This window comes from Bos mutus, chromosome 19 (assembly GCF_027580195.1).
Source record: "Bos mutus isolate GX-2022 chromosome 19, NWIPB_WYAK_1.1, whole genome shotgun sequence".
Lineage (NCBI taxonomy): Eukaryota > Metazoa > Chordata > Mammalia > Artiodactyla > Bovidae > Bos > Bos mutus.
This window is the reverse complement of record NC_091635.1, coordinates 2,203,547-2,221,752: the sequence shown is the minus strand read 5'-3', so window position 1 is coordinate 2,221,752 and position 18,206 is coordinate 2,203,547. Positions and strand designations below refer to the sequence as shown.

General features: G+C 48.4%; 1 protein-coding gene across 3 annotated transcripts in view; it reads right to left on the bottom strand.

The window, feature by feature from the left end:
- Positions 1-18,206, bottom strand: part of MAP2K6 (mitogen-activated protein kinase kinase 6) — a 150,971-nt gene that overhangs the window by 97,609 nt on the left and 35,156 nt on the right. Inside the window, exon 1 of one of the 3 annotated variants that reach the window (XM_070388992.1) lies at positions 6,715-6,841. The exons of the other annotated variants lie outside the window; for them this stretch is intronic. Within the exon in view, the coding sequence (XP_070245093.1) occupies positions 6,715-6,727 (13 nt within the window). The 5' untranslated portion in view covers positions 6,728-6,841. Of the gene's footprint in view, positions 1-6,714; positions 6,842-18,206 lie in introns of those variants that run through there. 3 annotated transcript variants of the gene reach the window in all.

The window sequence follows — 18,206 nt, the reverse complement described above, 5'->3', positions numbered from 1 at the left end:
TAGTGCATAATAATACAATTGACTTTGGTGTATTGAATTTGTATCTTGCAACTTTGCTGATCTTGCGTATCAGTTCTAATAGATTTTTAGGGGATTCCTTGGGATTTTCTATATGATAGTGATATTTTTCCTTCTTCCTTCCCAATGTGGATGGGTTTTATTTCATGTTCTTGCCTAAATGCCCTGGCAATACACAGTTGAATAGAAGCAGCAAAACTGAATGTCCTTGACCTATTCCTGATCTCTGATTTTGCCTTGACTCCTATCAACCCCTCAAATAGACAACTATCACTAGATAAATGAAGTAGGGCCAGTATGGTATTGTAATTTCTCCTTGTAATTTAAAATTCCCTAAGATGATGGTAAGAGAGTAAATTGGTATAAGCCCTATTGTGGGTAGTTCAACAAAAATCTGTTTTACAAATGCACGTTCCCTTTGTCCTAGCTATTCCATCACTAGACCCATATCCTGCAGAGGTAGCTCCCTTTTATGAAAAATGATGGATGGACAAGTTTACTCAACAAGACACTATCTGTCACATCAAATGCACAACACCAAGGTTGGACTCAGTAAAGTGTAGGGCGTTTGAACAACGAAATTCTGTGTAGTTGAGAAGAGAATGTGGAATTTGTAATACATTAATATAGAAATACCTTAATACATTAAGCAAAAAACTCTAGATGCAAAAGACTATATGCTACTCTGTATTTTAAAATGGCAAGAAATGTATAAACAGATTTGCTCATACATGTGTAAAGTCTTTGGAAAAATACATTAGAAAATAGTAATAGTAAAAACAGGATACCAGAGGACACAGTAGGAAAAAGACAATGAACAGTAACCTTTTGTGTGCTTTCTCAATTTGACCCATGTAAACATGTGACCGATTCAGAAAACTAGCCTAAAAAGTGAAGAATAAAATCTAATGCCATAAAAGCCAGCAAACAGTTAACAGCAAGTTAAAGGACGTCTTTAAAGGACCAGAAAGAAGTGGTGACAGGTGGTATCGAGAGTTTAGACGCTGTCAGAGCCGCAGCTCTTTTTCTGAGTCTGCCGCTAACTAGAAACTTAGAGACAGAAGTCGCTTGACTTTTCTGGACTCAATTCCTTTGCTGGAAAGTTCTGTGGTCAGGCTAGTTTACAGATTACACAACTAACAGATTGAACGTCTTCTGAGGCCAACGCTATGCGCTCTCCTTTTTGTGCATTTGAATCTCAAAGCCACTCTACAAAAACAAGCTATTTCATTAAAACTTGGAAAGAGACTGTGTGATCTAACAATGCTACTTCTTTTTTCCTATTTATTTGGCCACACCGAGTCTCAGTTGCAGCACGTGGGGTCTAGTTCCCTGACGAGGGACGGAACCCGGCCCCCGCACTGGAAGCCTGGAGTCTTTAGCCACTGAACCACTGGGGATGGCCCTGAATGATTCTTTTAAATGACTTTTTTCTTAAATTTTACAAACAAGTAAGAAAACTGTCAACTTGGGAATATCGGGTTACTCTCGAAACCCTTCTGTGCCGGGGAAGAGAGCAAATACCACTAACCGAGCAGCCAAAGACCCACTACAGAAAGTGAAAGCACATCTCCTGGGCTCAGTTCCCCAAATGCGCTCACCATCAGTCAAAGGCTGCCACACAGGGCTGCGAGGAACTGCTCACGTCCCACAGTGACACTGAAGTTCTGTTACATTTAACACTGCTCTGAATACACAGACCACTGTTTGTTAAAAAGGTTTCTTGTAGCACTGACGGACATGCACTGCCATGTATAAAACAGAGCTAGTGGGGAGCTGCTGTACAGCACGGGGAGCTCAGCTCGGCGCTCCGGGATGACCTGGGGTGGAGTGGGGAGGGGGCCAGGGAGGCCCAGGAGGGAGGGGATGTGTGTGTACACAGAGCTGACTCGCTTCATTGTAGGGCGGGGCTAACAACACTGTAAAGCAATCATACTCCAATAAAAAACAAAAAAACATGTAAAGGGCATTATTTCAAAAATTGATGACATTGGACTATGGGATGTGAATAGGTAACAGTATCATATCAAAATTAAATTCCTAGATATTTATAAAAAAATCAAGATGAATGTAAGGATTTCATTAACTCATTTTATAAAAGGAGAAACACAGCTGTAGATACAGCTATTGGAGTCGTCCCTTTCCTAGCAGAAGGCAACCTGGGGCAGACATCCTTGCAGAAGCTGTGATCACCGACCACACACCACCCTCCCTTCTGTGCATTATTAACCTGACCGCATCAGTTTGCCGTGAACTGAATCCAGGTGCAAGCACAAGCTTGATCTGACCCAGGAGGAAAAATGGAGACACCTACGTTTAACCTACAGCTCAGCTCGAAACCCCTCCCAGTCTGTGTCCTCAGGGCTGAGGGCATTTCCCCAGCTCTGAGGTAGCTGGGCTGCGGCCCGCCTGACGCCTCAGCACTGAACTTTAGAATGACCGGGGCAAACGCAAGGCTGTGCGGTGAGATCAAGAGTGCACCAAGCTGTACTCTGCCCCAGCCTGGATTCTCCTGCTTGACCACCTGGAGTGGGGTGTGTGCAACTTGTATCCGGCTCCCAGTTTCTCTCCATCACGCCCCCAACCTGCCTCCCCGATGTGGCTTTTCTAACTCAGCACAGGTTCTGAGCAGCTTCTAAACAGAGGGAGCCAAAGCGCCTCCTCTCTGGCTGCCCCGAGCACCCTCTGCTATCTCGGGGTTCCTGCGCTGAGTTCTCTGACACTGGAGGAACCCGGGGGCTGAAGCACGTGGGGCCCCTGTGATCTGCGAACCAGGATGGGCAGGCGTGATGCAACCCCACGGTACCCGCGGCGCACGGCTCTCAGATCCGCCGTCAGGGCTCTTAGGAGACAGTTTAAACACCAGCTGCCTCCACCGGTGAGCGGTGGGGACTGCCCCTCCATCCTGCCTCATGCCCTGGGCCCTCCTACTGACTGAGATCACGCTGATAAACAAGGCTCTCCCGCACAAGCCTCTATTTCAAGCTCTGAGCTCAGAGTCAGGACACAGCAGAAATGTGGGCTGAAGCCCAAGAGCGCCGGGCGGCAGCGGAGGTCGTGGGGCAATCCACCTGCCCCCGGAGCCACGTGAGTCAGCAGATCTGGGTGCCTGAGGTGTTCTCGGAAGAATGCATGAATCACCTGTGGACGTCAGCCAGCCTCCTCTCTCCGTCCCCTGACCTGGCTGGCACATAGGGACCCAGGTTTGGGCAGCTCAGGTGGCAGGCAGGGAGGCTATGCCTGTGCCCAGGATACAGGCTCCCTCTGACCAACAACCCAACCATTGCCACTGTGGTCGGTCCTACAGCACCTGCAGGGGTCTCAGCCGGCTCCCCGCGAGGGGCTAATTATTAACAGACCTGGCACCCTAAAGCGAAGGAGGAGAGAGCGACGTGCTTCCTGGACTTCATGCTCACTTAACCCGAATACAGCTGTGCCTTCCCTGCCCTGAAGGCCTCTGCAAGCGCACCACTGCATCCACGGCTGCGAGAAAGCCGAGCCCGCCGCCGGGCCACCACGAGGCGGCAGACCAAGGCACAGATCTGCGTCCCAGCACATGCAACAGGTGTGTGACCGAGGGATCCGTTGGTTTGACCACAGGCCTCACTGTTCCAAAGCAGCCACTAGGCGGAACGGTGGGGTGGCCTGATAAAGGCTTCTCTGGTGGCTCAGTGGTAAAGAATTCGACTGCCAATGCAGAAGACGCAAGAGATGTGGCTTAGATCTCTGGGGCAGGAAGATCCTCTGGAGAAAGAAATGGCAACCCACTCCAGGCTGGAAATCCCATGGACAGAAGAGCCTGGGGGGCAACAGTCCATGGGGTCACAAAAGAGTCGGTAAAGGCTCAGGTATGGCCTCAGCATGAGAAAAACACCTGCTCCTCCAGCAACACCTCGATTCATGCTCATCCCTGGGGTTTCTACACGCAGACTTGTTTCCTTTCAGCGTCGGGCGGTGGGGTCAATGTCAGCACGGTCGTCATGGCTTAGTGTCGTTTCTTCTTGGCCCCTTCATCAGCCCGCCCATCAGAGGCAGGACACATATGAATTTGGGTGTACATACGCAGATACGCAGGAGATGTGGGTTCAATCCCTGGGTCAGGAAGATCCCGTGGAGGACGAAATGGCAACTCGCTCCAGTATTCTTGCCTGGGACCCAAGGACAGAGGAGCCTGGCAGGCTACAGCCCACGGAGTTGCAAAGACTCGGACACGACTGAGCGCACACACACAAATATAAACATGCATCTGTTCAGTTCAGTCGCTCAGTCGTCTCCGACTCTGCGACCCCATAGACTGCAGCACATAAGGCCTCCCTGTCCATCACCAACTCCCAGAGTTTACTCAAACTCATGTCCATGGAGTTGGTGATGCCATCCAGCCATCTCATCCTCTGTCGTCCCCTTCTCCTTCTGCCTTCAGTCTTTCCCAGCATCAGGGTCTTTTCCAGTGAGTCAGCTCTTCGAATCAGGTGGCCAAAGTATTGGAGTTTCAGCTTCAGCATCAGTCCTTCCAATGAATAATCAGGACTGATCTCCTTTAGGATGGACTGGTTGGATCTCCTTGCAGTCCAAGGGACTCCCAAGAGTCTTCTCCAACACCACAGTTCAAAAGCATCAATTCTTCAGTGCTCAGCCTTCTTCACAGTCCAACTCTCACGTCCATACGTGACCACTGGAAAACCACAGCCCTGACTAGACGGACATGCGTGCACCCCTGCATTTACCCCTTCCTATAATACCTCTAAAAGAGCGTCAAGACAGCTTACTGCACGCTACCAAATGCTTCTCAGTTTAACAGTGGTGAAATTTTGCCCAAAGCTCCCCAGCAGAATGACACTTCTGTCTCATTTGCCAACAAAGCATCACGTAAGTGTGCCAGAACCAGTCTCTGGCAAAAGACACAGGACCATCGTGATTGGCTTAGAGCAACCATCCTCCCTATCGCCTCCACCCGGGGCTGGGGTCGGGGCCACCTCTCAAGCCCTCAAATCACACAGAGGAGGTGACATACCCAAGGGGAACGGGGCTTCTTACAGGAAGAAGGAAGGGCGGTGACAAGCGTGGCTATCAGAGCAGCAACTGATTGTATCTGCTGCATTAACCTGCAATCCGCACAGTGAAATGGGCTGAACCCTCTGAAATGAGGGAGACTTTGTGCGTCACATGCATAATTTTCCAGGGAGAGGATACACAGTGATCATCATCTCTCAGCAGGCTCATGGACCCGAGAAAATTTTATACCCGTTTTCCTTTTAAAGGAGCACAATCCTTCATCTTAAATTTACAGAGCACTAGGGTTTCCAGAAACACATGCCCTATTTCAGAAGATGCAAATGTCTTCCCGGTCTCATTAACCGGCTCCTAGGGCAGGAACCAGAAAACTGCGAGGCCTTTGTCAAACTACACTCGTCTCAATGTGACTCCTCCTTGAATTCGTCCCTAGAGACCGATTTTTCCGGCTTCTAGGGTAACTGTTGTTGTTTAGTTGCTAAGTCATGTCCGACTCTTTGCGACCCCATATACTGTAGCCCTCCAGGCTCCTCCGTCCATGGGATTTCTCAGGCAAGAAGACTGAAGTGGATTGCCATTTCCTCCTCCAGGGTATCTTCCCCACCCAGGGATAGAACCTGCGTCTCCTGCTTGGCAGGCAGGTTCTTCACCACTGAGCCACCTGGGAAGCCTCGGGGTGTTAAATCCTGAGCAAATCCGCTGTGTGGCCTGTTCAACACTCATTCTTCTAAAGGACAAGGGGACCGAGGGGGCGTCTACAAAGGGATGAAAGACACAGGATTGCAAATTCTCACGATGAAGAAGACAATTTGTGGCTTCAAAGTCAAAGAATCAAAGCCAAGGCTGGACGTGGGGCTGAAACCAACACACTATTGTAAAGCAATTACGCTTCAATTAAAAGTAAATTTAAAAAAATTTACGATATCCTCCCAACTCAGCATTAAAAAAGTCGAGGCAGCTTGTCCGTTTCACTGTGTCTTCAGGGTTTTCTCCCAATGGCCCCAAGTGCGCTGTTCAGAGTCCTAGACGCACGACCATCACTTGGGTCAGCTGTGGGGTCGGAAAGAGATGGAACCGTCTGGAGCTTTCATCTTCCAGCGCTCCCTCAGCTGTTCCATTTCTCTATCTGAAAAGGCTTCACAAATACAAAGGCATTGGCAGCAGCCACTGCAGGGGAGGGAGGGGCGGGGCATTATGAAGCCTGTGCCCTTGGGTGTGGCTGTGACATTTTTGCCAGGCAGACAACTGCTGTGCAGACAGAGATGAAATTATAGAATCCAGATTCACCCTGTAGCCACCTCGGCCGCAGGGGGACCCTATAAAATGACCATCCCGGACGGGACATTTTGGAGAATGAAAGAGGATACTGTTGAGCATGAAACCAAGACAAGTGATGTGAGGACGGGCAGGCCCCGCTAGTCAGAGGCACGGCCTCCTGCTGGTCCGTGCTTGATAATACTACTCTCCTCTGCTTTGGTCTGTGTCCTTCACCCAGAGCTTGGCATGTAGCTTACATTGCGTTAAACGTAAACGTCGCCATTCCCTTCTCCAGGGGATCTTCCTGCCCCAGGGATCAAACCTGGGTCTCCGGCATTGCAGGCAGATTCCTTACCTTCTGAGCCACCAGGGAAGCCCCATTAAACATCACAGAGAATGCAAACCAGCAACTAAAATCACAGAGCATACCATAACACATCATGACCGGGAAAGTCTGCTCACAGGGAGCCTTCCGTCTTCACTGCAACAGGACTCTGGCTGTCTTTGAGCGACAGCCATGCTGGTAGCCTTGCCATTGAAACTACCTGACGTTCACTCTGACTAAGGCATGAAGACCATGTGCATGCTTTGGTTTTTAAATCTTTGATCCAGAATATACCCGAGTGACTCACTGGACTATTTTGGTCTTGGGAATCAAGCTGCAGTGGGTCTTGCTGCAACCAACACGTGTCGGGGTAGACAGAGGACCTCCTAAGAAACCATGAGAACACGTGCGGAGACCAGGGGATCCTGCAGACCCGATGGGGCAGGCACCGCTCGAAAACCTCCTGAGCCCTGATCATATTCCTGTATGTTAAGTCATCTCCAAATCCTCTCCGGGGTCAACAATCATTTATGTACATTAACCCCTCTTCTCCAAGTCCTCTTGGCTAAAACAACATCTCAAATCTAGGACTCTGGGTTTCTAGCTTCTTCATCACTGGCCAAAATAAAAAATAAAAATAAATTTTAAAAGATATCTTACCAGGGAGGCTTAAAGAATAATAAAACACTTTTAAAAACATACAGCACTGGATTTCTGAGCTCACAAGTAAAAATACTGATTATAAAAATTTAGAGAATAAAGAAAGGGGCAAAGAAGAAAATTAAAATTACCCAAATGAATCCCAACCACCCAGGCAAAGCTAACGTTAGTATTTCAGTGCATGACTCTGCAGACTATTTTTGTGCGTATATCTTTAACTATTTAATATATATATGTTAACATAGATACAGAAATTTCTCATACAATCCAGACCTCTCTGTGTATGTAATTTTAATACCGCTTTTATCCCTTAGCATTTTATTGTGACTATTTTCTGCAGACACTAACCATAGTTTTGTAAACGTTTTCTTTTTTTAGTTGCAAAATATTCCATTCAAATGGAATATGCAAACACGGGTTGTAAAGATGACTATTTATACATAATTGTTAAGTGACCAGTGGCACAGCCAGCATGCCTTGGTTGCAATGAAATACGTTTGGCTCTTTTAAACAAAACACAAGTGGGAAATGATATGCTAAGTCACTCAGCTTCAAGAACTTACAGTCAATCCACTTAGAAAAAATTCAAGACCTCTGAAGTGGACAGAGATCCAAATGAGGGTGGTATGAGACACATTTCTGTATAGGCTGACCAGAGAAGACACTCTGGGAGGGAAGGTTTGCCGATACTCCAGCTCCTAGCTTGTGTGTTTATTTGCCTGCACCGAGTAGTGGTGGTGGCATGCAGAATCCTTAGCTGCAGTACGTGGGGTCGTTTCCTGACCAGGGATTGAACCCGGGCCTCCTGCATTGGGAGTGTGGAGTCTCAGCCCCTGGACCACAGGGGAAGTCTCAATAATTTTAAAATCATACATCATTACTCTAAACATTGTTATGCTTTCTGCAGGCTTTGCCCTGCGCCAGGGAACGCCCATATGTCCTCAGCGGTGTCGGATCCCTGTAACCCCATGGGCTGCAGCCTGCCAGGCTCCTCTGTTCACGGGATTTCCCAGGCAAGAATGCTTGCATGGGTACCCATTCCCTGGGAAATCCCACAGACAGAGGAGCCTGGCAGGCTACAGTCCACGAGGTCACAAAGAGTGGGACACAACTGAAGTGACTGAGCACACACACACACATACAGCATAGCGTTTCCAGGATGTTCCGTGTTGTCTCAGCAAAAAGCCTGAGTCGAAAACCATTGCTTAATACTCAACCCGGCGGCAGTGAACGTGGAAGGGAACGCAGTCCTGAGCCTCTAGAAGAACCAACCAACACACAATTAAAGGAAGCTCGCCACAATGGCATTCACAGCTCCACACAACCCTCTTCCTTCCTCCCCTGCCCCCTTGATCATCTCAAACCTTCCTAGTCACAGATCACACACTTCCTAACAAACATCAGCCCATAAGCACCAAACAACGTGATGCCTGCGGAGCAGGCCAAGCAGGTGTTTTTCAGTATTAGATACAACAGCAGCTCAAGATTCCTCCCCAAGAAGTGTTGTTGTTGTTCAGTCGCTAAGTTGTGTCTGACTCTTTGAGACCTCATGGACTGCAGCACACCAGGCTTCCCTGTCCATCACCATCTCCTGGAGCTTGCTCAAACTCATGTCCATCAAGTCGGTGATGTCATCCAGCCATCTCATCCTCTGTCACCCCCTTCTCCTCCTGCCCTCAATCTTCCCCAGCACCAAGGTCTTTTCCAATGAGTCAGCCTTTACATCAGGTGGCCAAAGTATTGGAGCTTCAGCTTCAGCATCAGTCCTTCCAATGAATATTCAGGGCTGATTTCTTTAGGATGGACTCGTTTGATCTTGCAGTCCAAGGGACTCTCAAGAGTCTTCTCAACACCACAAATTGGTCCTGAGAAGTATTAAAACACCCAGCATTAAAGTATTAAAAGTATTAAGTATTAAAAGATCCCAGCATTCTTGTCTTTTCCTATGCGTGTTTGTTATATATGGTCACTCATCCTCTGTTTGGAGAAGGCAATGGCACCCCACTCCAGTACTTTTGCCTGGAAAACCCCATGGACAGGGGAGCCTGGTAGGCTGTAGTCCATGGGGTCGCTGGAGTCAGACACGACTGAGCGACTTCTCTTTCACTTTTCCCTTTCATGCATTGGAGAAGGAAATGGCAACCCACTGCAGTGTTCTTGCCTGGAGAATCCCAGGGACGGGGAGCCTGGTGGGCTGCCGTCTCTGGGGTCGCACAGAGTCGGACACGACTGGAGCGACTTAGCAGCAGCAGCAGCAGCAGCAGCACCCTCTGTTGTTGTTTAGTCGCTAAGTGTGTCCAATTTTTTCGACCCCATGGGCTGTAGCCAGCCAGGCCCCTCTGTCCATGGAATTCTCCAGGCAAGAACACTGGAGTGGGTTGCCATTTCCTTCTCCAGCGGATCTTCCTGAGCCAGGGATCAAGTCCACGTCTCCTGCATTGGCGGGCAGATTCCTTACAGCTGAGCCACCAGGGAAGCCCACGAAGGACAAGATTTGCCCAGAAATACCAGAACCGCATCATTCAGAGCGACACAAGCAGGCCACAAACACCCCCTGGCCTGTAGACGAACGATGAAGCTGTAGCTCAGCACGCTTAAGAACTCTAGCCAAAGCCCTCAGACTAACACAGGCTAGAAGTGGGGCTCGAACCAAGGTCCTTTGGGCTGGGGGTCTAGAGTTCAGTCTAGAAACTACTTCTGTCGTTGCCCCAGGGGGGACGGAGGCGGCTCCACGCAGACCCGGTAGCACCGAAAAGCACAGTGTGTTCTGGTGTCGTTTTATGGTAGCACTGCCTGTTCTGGAATCCAGAGAGCAGCCAAGCTTCTCCCGGCGGCTGGAATGTCCTTGCGACACAGGTCAGCAGACCAGAGTCCATGCCCCGTAGAGAAGATGCTGAGCTGCCCCTGCTCACTGAGGCGGCGGCCCGCACTGTCGCTCCGGCCGGCTCTGCCCCCGGCGGGATCCAAAGCCCGCTGGTGAGGGGCTCTGCGCACGGCCAGGGGCTGCAGGCAGGGCATGGTGCAGCCTGGCGTTTGCACGTTCCGACCCCGAGGGCGTGCGACTCATTCCCAGGGCGAGCAGAAAACCCCCCTCACTTCACCTTCCTTTCCAAACCGCCTGCTTTCGGATTTCTACACAGAAATTCTGACTGAAACTGACTTCGTGCTTTCTGCAAAAGAAAGCAATCTGACTGCCAAGCAGGGAGGAAAAGTTATGGAAAGTGGTGCATAGCACATAGCTGGCTTCTGGTTTTTTTTTTTTTTGGTGACGTGTGATTGACAATTAAAGTGGAATCTCGCTGGCCTGGGCTCGTTCCTGGCCGCTCCGGAGCCAGAGAAGCTGGTGACAGTTCCCATAACTATCAGAACCAGACTTGGAACAGAAGGCAGAGGCCCCAGCTGACCTCCGCCGGCCGAGGGGCACCTCGGGGGTGCTGGGCAGCAGCTCCCCGGAGAGGCCCCCGGAGGCCAGAGCACCCCGTGGCTTTCTCAGCAGCCCGCCTTCCCAAACCAGCTCAGCCCAGAACAAAAACGACCCTGTCAGGCATCACAAACAGTGGGAAAAACACGCCTGTGGACAAAGCAAGGCCATTCAGCGGCCCCCGAGGGCTGTTTCCCACCCCTCGGGCACAGGGACCCAACAACACCCGCAGAGTCCGCTGTAGAAAGGGAAAGAAAGACACGTCTGTGGGAGGAGGAAGGCGTGAAGTCCAGGGCAAGCTGTTTCTCTTGTTCTTTCCATTTCACTGCGACCACGTGCTGCCGCTGGGCAGGCTGCGGGCTGAGCCAGGGGTGCCCACAAGAGGTTTAGAAACCGTGTCACATGGACCCCTAGGGACCACGGGGGAGTGGAGTATAACACGGACAGGAAGCGAGGGTTGTCCTTCAGTCGCTCAGTCGTGTCCGGCTCTTTGAGACCCCATGGACTGTAGCACGCTAGGCCTCCCTGTCCATCACCAACTCCCGGAGTTTACCCAAACTCATGTCCATTGAGTCAGTGATGCCATCCAGCCATCTCATCCTCTGTCATCCCCTTCTCCTCCTGCCCTCAGTCTTTCCCGGAATCAGGCTCTTTTCCAGTGAGTCGGCCACAATCAGCTTCCAAGATGCTCTAGTATGTGTAGGGATCGACTCATTCCACTTTGCCCCGGACATTCCTGGTTTTGAAACTGAAAGCCCGCTGGACATCGGGCACTGCATGCAGGATCTCAGTTCCCCAACCAGGGATTGAACCCTTGCCTCCTGCAGTGGGAGCATAGAGCTCCAACTACTGGACCGCCAGGGAGTTCCCCAACTTTCAATTTTAATAAAAATTTATAAACCAAAACAAAACCAAAAACACTGAAAGTCCAGTCCCAGTTCCCCGGGAACCCACTCAGTCCCTGGCAGATCGGTAGGGTTTGTCATCCTGTAACTAACAAAGATCCAGATTATAGATTTTACAGCTCATGTTAACAAGTATAAGATAAAGAAGAACAAAGGAACCATCATTAAGTCAGAGATTCTTAGGACTTTGTGTTCACGTCTATTCAACTGTCACAGTATTTCTATGAGGTCCATTTTACAGATAAGTAAACTGTGTACAGATGTGAGAGTTGGACTATAAAGAAGGCTGAGCGCTGAAGAACTGATGCTTTTGAACTGTGGTGTTAGAGAAGACTCTTGAGAGTCCCTTGGACTGCAAGGAGATCCAACCAGTCCATTCTGAAGGAGATCAGCCCTGGGATTTCTTTGGAAGGAATGATGCTAAAGCTGAAACTCCAATACTTTGACTACCTGATTTGAAGAGCCGACTCATTGGAAAAGACCCTGATGCTGGGAAAGATTGAGGGCAGGAGGAGAAGGGGACGACAGAGGATGAGACGGTTGGATGGCATTGCTGACTCAGTGGATATGAGTTTGAGCACACTCCAGGAGACAGTGAAGGACAGGGAAGGCTGGCCTGCTGCCGTCCACGGGGTCACAAAGAGTCAGACACAACTTGGTGACTGAAGAACAACAACAGAGAATCAGACTCCCCAGGTGGCTTAGAGGGTAAAGAAACTGCCTGCAATGCAGGAGACCCGGGTTCGATCCCTGGGTTGGGAAGATCCCCTGGAGAAGGAAATAGCAACCCACTCCAGTAGTCTTGCCTGAAAATTTCCATGGACAGAGGAGCCTGGTGGGCTGTAGCCCTTGGGGTTGAAAGAGTCAGACACGACTGAGTGAACATGCTCGAAAACTTAGAATCAGAAAGCCAAGTGCCACAAGGCTGCATGACAACTAGTCATCAGGAGAAAGCTCATAAGCATCACTTGACTTGTCTCATCTTGAGAGGGCAGCTTGCAGCCCTTAAGGGAAGGTCCGCCGAGTGTGCGGCTTTCCCATATGCGAAACTGAGGCAGTGCACCCCTAAACGCCAAACCTACAGCTTGCTGCATCCCAAGACAGCAGAATTTATCACCTCAGACGAGAACGAACGGCTCTCTCTCTTTAAGTATGTTTTACCTGGGGCTACAAATGTTTGTTGGCGTAATTAATTACTATTCTTCCCCAAACATATTTTTTTAATCATTCATAGAATTTCACACATTAGAATCTTCCCTAATTCAATGTCATCACGATCTTCGGTTACACTAACCTTTAGCTGCTCTCCTAGAAATCCACATTCTTAAGTGTGAAACGTGCAGATTCAAATATAAGTTTAGTTAGAATACCATGACTGTCATCAAGATGCTTTGGGGCCTTTGGACAGGAAGCACACCTTTACAAATTCTTCTGTATTTCTGAAACGCGCAGTAGAGACACTGAATGCCCTCTGAAAGCACGCACATCTCCCCGTTTTTCTGAGCCTCCCTGTGGTTTGTTCTGGACGGTGGGATGTGAGTAGAAACGGCAGGTGCCCCTTCTAGTTCAGGAATCAGTGAAAAGCCCAGGCTGGAATCTCTGGTCCCCTCCTCTCCTGCCACAGACACCTTCAACACCCACTTGCGGTACATGGCGTTTCTGCAAGAGCGCAGTCGGAGCCTCGTCCAGCTGTACCCGACGTGAAGTGAGTAAAAGAGCACTTGTGTGAGGTCACTGAGGGTCGCTGGTTACTGCCTCACCCCAGGGGAGCTCATCCGGGCGACCTTCTTCTTCCTTCCTATTTTTCTCAATTATGAAATTTCTTGCATGGGTCTTAAGAAAAAACATCCAAACTTAAAATAAGGCAGGAGGGACTTCCCTGGTTGTCCAATGGCTAAGACTCCATGTTCTTCAAGATAGGGGAGCCCAGGTTCGATCCCTGGTCGGGGAACTATATCCTGCATCCTGAAACGAAGAGTGAGCACGCTGCAACTGCACACGATCACCCTGGCCGCTGGACTGGCCCACGTGATCAGTTCTCGTCACTGAAATACGAGACGTGAAATACGTCACTTCCGGGCTGAGGCAGCAAGATGCGCCGTCGTCATGGAGACGGGGGACAAGGCCATCTTCTCCAGATGGTACGACCACACGATGACAGAGCCGCAATCCGGCCGGGTCACTGAGTCATTGTGTGGGGCGGGGTTTCCTGACGATTCATTTGGGACATAGGGCATGAGCAAGGAATAATATTTTTCTTGTATTAAGCCACTGAAATGTGAAGGTTTTCTGCAAGCTAGTCTAAGCGGGTGAGTATAGTAAGAATAATAACTCCGTTTCAATGAAAAGATAACTGGAGTCTTGAGAATTCATACCCCAATGTTTCTTCATCAAATCGACCATTGCCTAATTATTGGGTTGGCCAAAATTTTCCTTCAGGTTTTTCCATGAGATATTAGGGGAAAATCAGAAAGAACATTTTGGCCAAAACAATACTTCTTTTAAAACTTTTATTTTATATTGGAATAAAGTTCTTGAGTGCCCCTTGGACTGCAAGGAGATCAAACCAGTCCATCCTAAAGGAAATCAATCCTGAATATTCATTGAGGGACTGATGCTGAAGCTTTAATACTTTAGCCACCTGATGTGAAGAACCAACTTGTTGGCGAAGACCCTAGTGCTGGGAAAGATTGAAGCGGGGAAGAGAAGGGGACGACAGAGGATGAGATGGTTGGATGGCATCACCAACTCAATGGACATGAGCTAGAGCAAACTCCGGGAGATGGTGAAGGACAGGGAAGCCTGGCGTGCTGCAGCCCATGGGGTCGCAAAGAGTTAGACATGACTGAGTGACTGAACAACAACAAAAAACAGTTGAACAATGTTGTGCTGCTGCTGCTAAGTCGCTTAAGTCGTGTCTGACTCTGTGTGACCCCACAGACGGCAGCCCACCAGGCTCCCCCGTCCCTGGGATTCTCCAGGCAAGAACACTGGAGTGGGTTGCCATTTCCTTCTCCAATGCATGAAAGTGAAAAGTGAAAGTAAAGTCGCTCAGTCCTGTCTGACTCTTAGCGACCCCATGGACTACAGCCCACCAGGCTCCTCCGTCCATGGGATTTTCCAGGCAAGAGTACTAGAGTGGGGTGCCATTGCCTAGTTTAAACTAATTCAGTTATCCACATGCATGTATCTATTCTTTTTCAGATTCTTTTCTCATATAGGTTATTCCCCTGTGTTGTACAGCAGGTCTTTGCTGATTATTTATTTTATATATAGTAGCCTGTATATGTTAATTCCAACCTCCTAAGTTATTCCTACCCACCATGCTTCCCCATGTCTGTGACTCTGTTTCTGTTTTGTAAATAAGTGCATATGTATCTTTTTTTTTTTAGATTTCACATATATGTGATATGCTATTTGTCTCTGTCTGATCTATTCACTTCGTATGACAATCTCAGAACTTTAAATTTTTGTATAAATTGATGAGATGTGGAGTTTAGAGGACACGCTGCCCCACAACAGAAGACTGAACCAACTAAAAAAATCACCAAATAACGTTTTACTACAATCTAAAAAGAATTCCATGCACACAGCTCAAACGAGTTTAGATGACAGAATTCTACAGGAATGAAACAAGAATTACGACGACAATAACCGTGAACAGCAATAATGATATAAATACATCAGCTGAGGGCCTATGATACCCCCAGAACTACATTCTTTGTTTTATTTAGCTATGACATGTAATAATCCTCACAACAAAGTTAACAAATTAGATACTGAAGCAAACAGCTGGCTGCCCACTCAGTGTGCTAACAAAATCAAAGCTTTTCTGAAAACGGGTGGCAGAGATGATGGCACCTCCACCAGCCTCAGGAGATGAAAAGCAATTAATGAGTTCATGTCTGGCACACACCCCTAGATATAATAATGATATTTACACTTTCCCAAGGTTAAGAAAACCAGTCAATCCTAAAGGAAATCAACCCTGAATATTCACTAGAAGGACTGATGCTGAAGCTCCAATACTTTGGTCATCTGATGCAAAGAACTAACTCATTGGAAAAGACCCTGATGCTGGGAAAGATTGAGGACAGGAGGAGAAGGGGGCGACAGAGGATGAGATGGTTGGATGGCATCACCGACTCAATGGACGTGAGTTTGAGCAAACTCTGGGAGATGGTGAAGGACAGGGGAGCCTGGCGTGCTGCAGTCCATGAGGTGCCAACGAGCAGGACAGGACTTAACAACTGAACAACAAATGTTAAAAAAAAGAAAGAGGAGCCTAAAACAGAGACTAGAGGTGGCTTACAAAGCCCAGATAGTCACGGACTCTTTACCAAGAAAAGCTGGCTAACCGCTAGCTTACACCAACCACGGTAAACTAACCCCTCCTGCAGATATGGGTTTGAGGGGGAAATAAAGAACAGCATTCAGCTCCAGGTTTGAAATCTGAGAAGTCGGCTGGGAGCCCCTGAAAAGCTTTTCCTTCCTGATTAAAACAAGACCCAGAGGAGAAATGACCCCCTTCTTTTCCAGCCCTTTGAAGTCGTCAGGTGCTTGCTGTGGTTCAGTGGCTCAGCTGTGTCCGACTCTGCGACCCCATGGACTGCAGCAGGCCAAGCTCCTCTGTCCTTCACGATCTCCCGGGGTTTGCTCAGATTCATGCCCATTGGGTCAGTGGTATGTAGCCATTTCATCCTCTGCTGCCCCTTCATGATATTTAGGGCCAGAGAGCAACCATACCAGAAAGAAAAAGCCAAGGAAGTCACAAACTGAAGAGATTCCCGCCCAAGCTGGAGCGTGGTTAAATGACTGACTTAAGGAACTCTGGAATGCGGGTGCCACCCCAGGTATCTTTGTGTAAGAAAGCTCTGCTGCTGCAACCACTTCTGTCGGGATTCAGCTAGTGCAGGCGACAGAACCCTACTCTCTTTCCACTGTCCCTCAGTAAAGGACATCACATCCCCAGTAAAATGGAAGCGGAGAAGCTGCTCTCAGCAGTGTCCTCCTTCAGAACAGGTAGGGGGTCCCCCACATGCCCCCAGCTCAGGTCTCTCTAACTCTCGCTCAGGAAACCAAGCTCCAAATCTTTGAAATTCAGCCTTGAATAGTATTAACAAATGCTCCAGCAATCCCCACGTCACAAGGTTAGAATCTTGCATTTATAAAAAGATTCTTGTGAGCAAAATGCTGTTGACGCCATCCCTTAAAAATGTTGCTACTTATGAAATACTATCCCCAGACATGTATGTTCAAAATAACCTCGATATCTCTTTATAAAAGTTCCTTGAGTGTACCTTTTCAGTTGCCCTGAGTCTCCCTAACATGAAACAAAAGTCACCTTGAGCTCGGTCAGTCAGGCTCTCGGTAAGAAATGTCATCAAACGTGTATGCGCCCATGACAACGTGAGAAGGTTATTCCCTCTGGCACGGTCGGAACATCTGTGCTGATCATTTACTCTGGTCAAGACTGGCTCCTGGGGATAATGACTTAATCACTGGAGCCTGGGAGCTTTCACCAAGCTCAGAGGCTGTCACTGCACCGGGTGATGGAAAAGCCACTGCTGGCTAACAGACACGGGCCAAGTTACAACACCTTCCCGATCCTTCTCTGCTTGCCTCCACAGAAACACAACAAAGGATGCCTACTATGGCACTGGGAGCTGAGTTTGTCTGAGTACAGCCCTTAAAAGCTGAAGACTTCTATAGTCATGGTTGTCACCTGCCAGGCATCAGAACCTTTCAATTCAAGGCAGTGGTTTTTAACCTTGGCTGTACTTTCCCATCCCCAGGGAGCTTTAAAACATGCTGATGCCTGGACCTACCTCTGGAGTTCTGATTACTTGTTCCAAATGCAGCCTGGGGACTGGTGTCCAAAAGATCCCCCAGGTGATTCCAATACACAGTCGATGTTGAGAAACACTGACCCAAGGTCAACGGCAAATAGAAGAGTATGTAATTACAGAGCTACACCCAAGAGAAAAATAACTAAACTGCATTTAACAGAGGGCTAATAGAGAGGAATAGAAAAGGTTCCTTCCACTATGTAACACTTCCAAAAAGAGCAGGAAATCAATTACTATTAATCAACAAGCAACTCAAAAATACACACACACACTGCAAATTATTTAAAGAAAGGACAAAAAAAGTAAAATAAAATGAGGGACTTTAGCTACATAAATTATAGGTTGTGCTATGCTGTGTCATGAAATCAAAAGACACTTACTCCTTGGAAGGAAAGTTATGACCAACCTAGATAGCATATTAAAAAGCAGAGACATTACTTTGCCAACAAAGGTCCATCTAGTCAAGGCTCTGGTTTTTCCAGTGGTCATGTATGAGTGTGAGAGTTGGACTGTGAAGAAAGGTGAAAGCCGAAGAATTGATGCTTTTGAACTGTAGTCTTGGAGACTCTTGAGAGTCCCTTGGACTGCAAGGAGATCCAACCAGTCCATCCTAAAGGCAATCAGTCCTGGGTGTTTGTTGGGAGGACTGATGTTGAAGCTGAAACTCCAATACTTTGGCCACCTCACGTGAAGAGTTAACTCATGGGAAAAGACCCTGATGCTGGGAGGGATTGGGGGCAGGAGAAGAAGGGGATGACAGA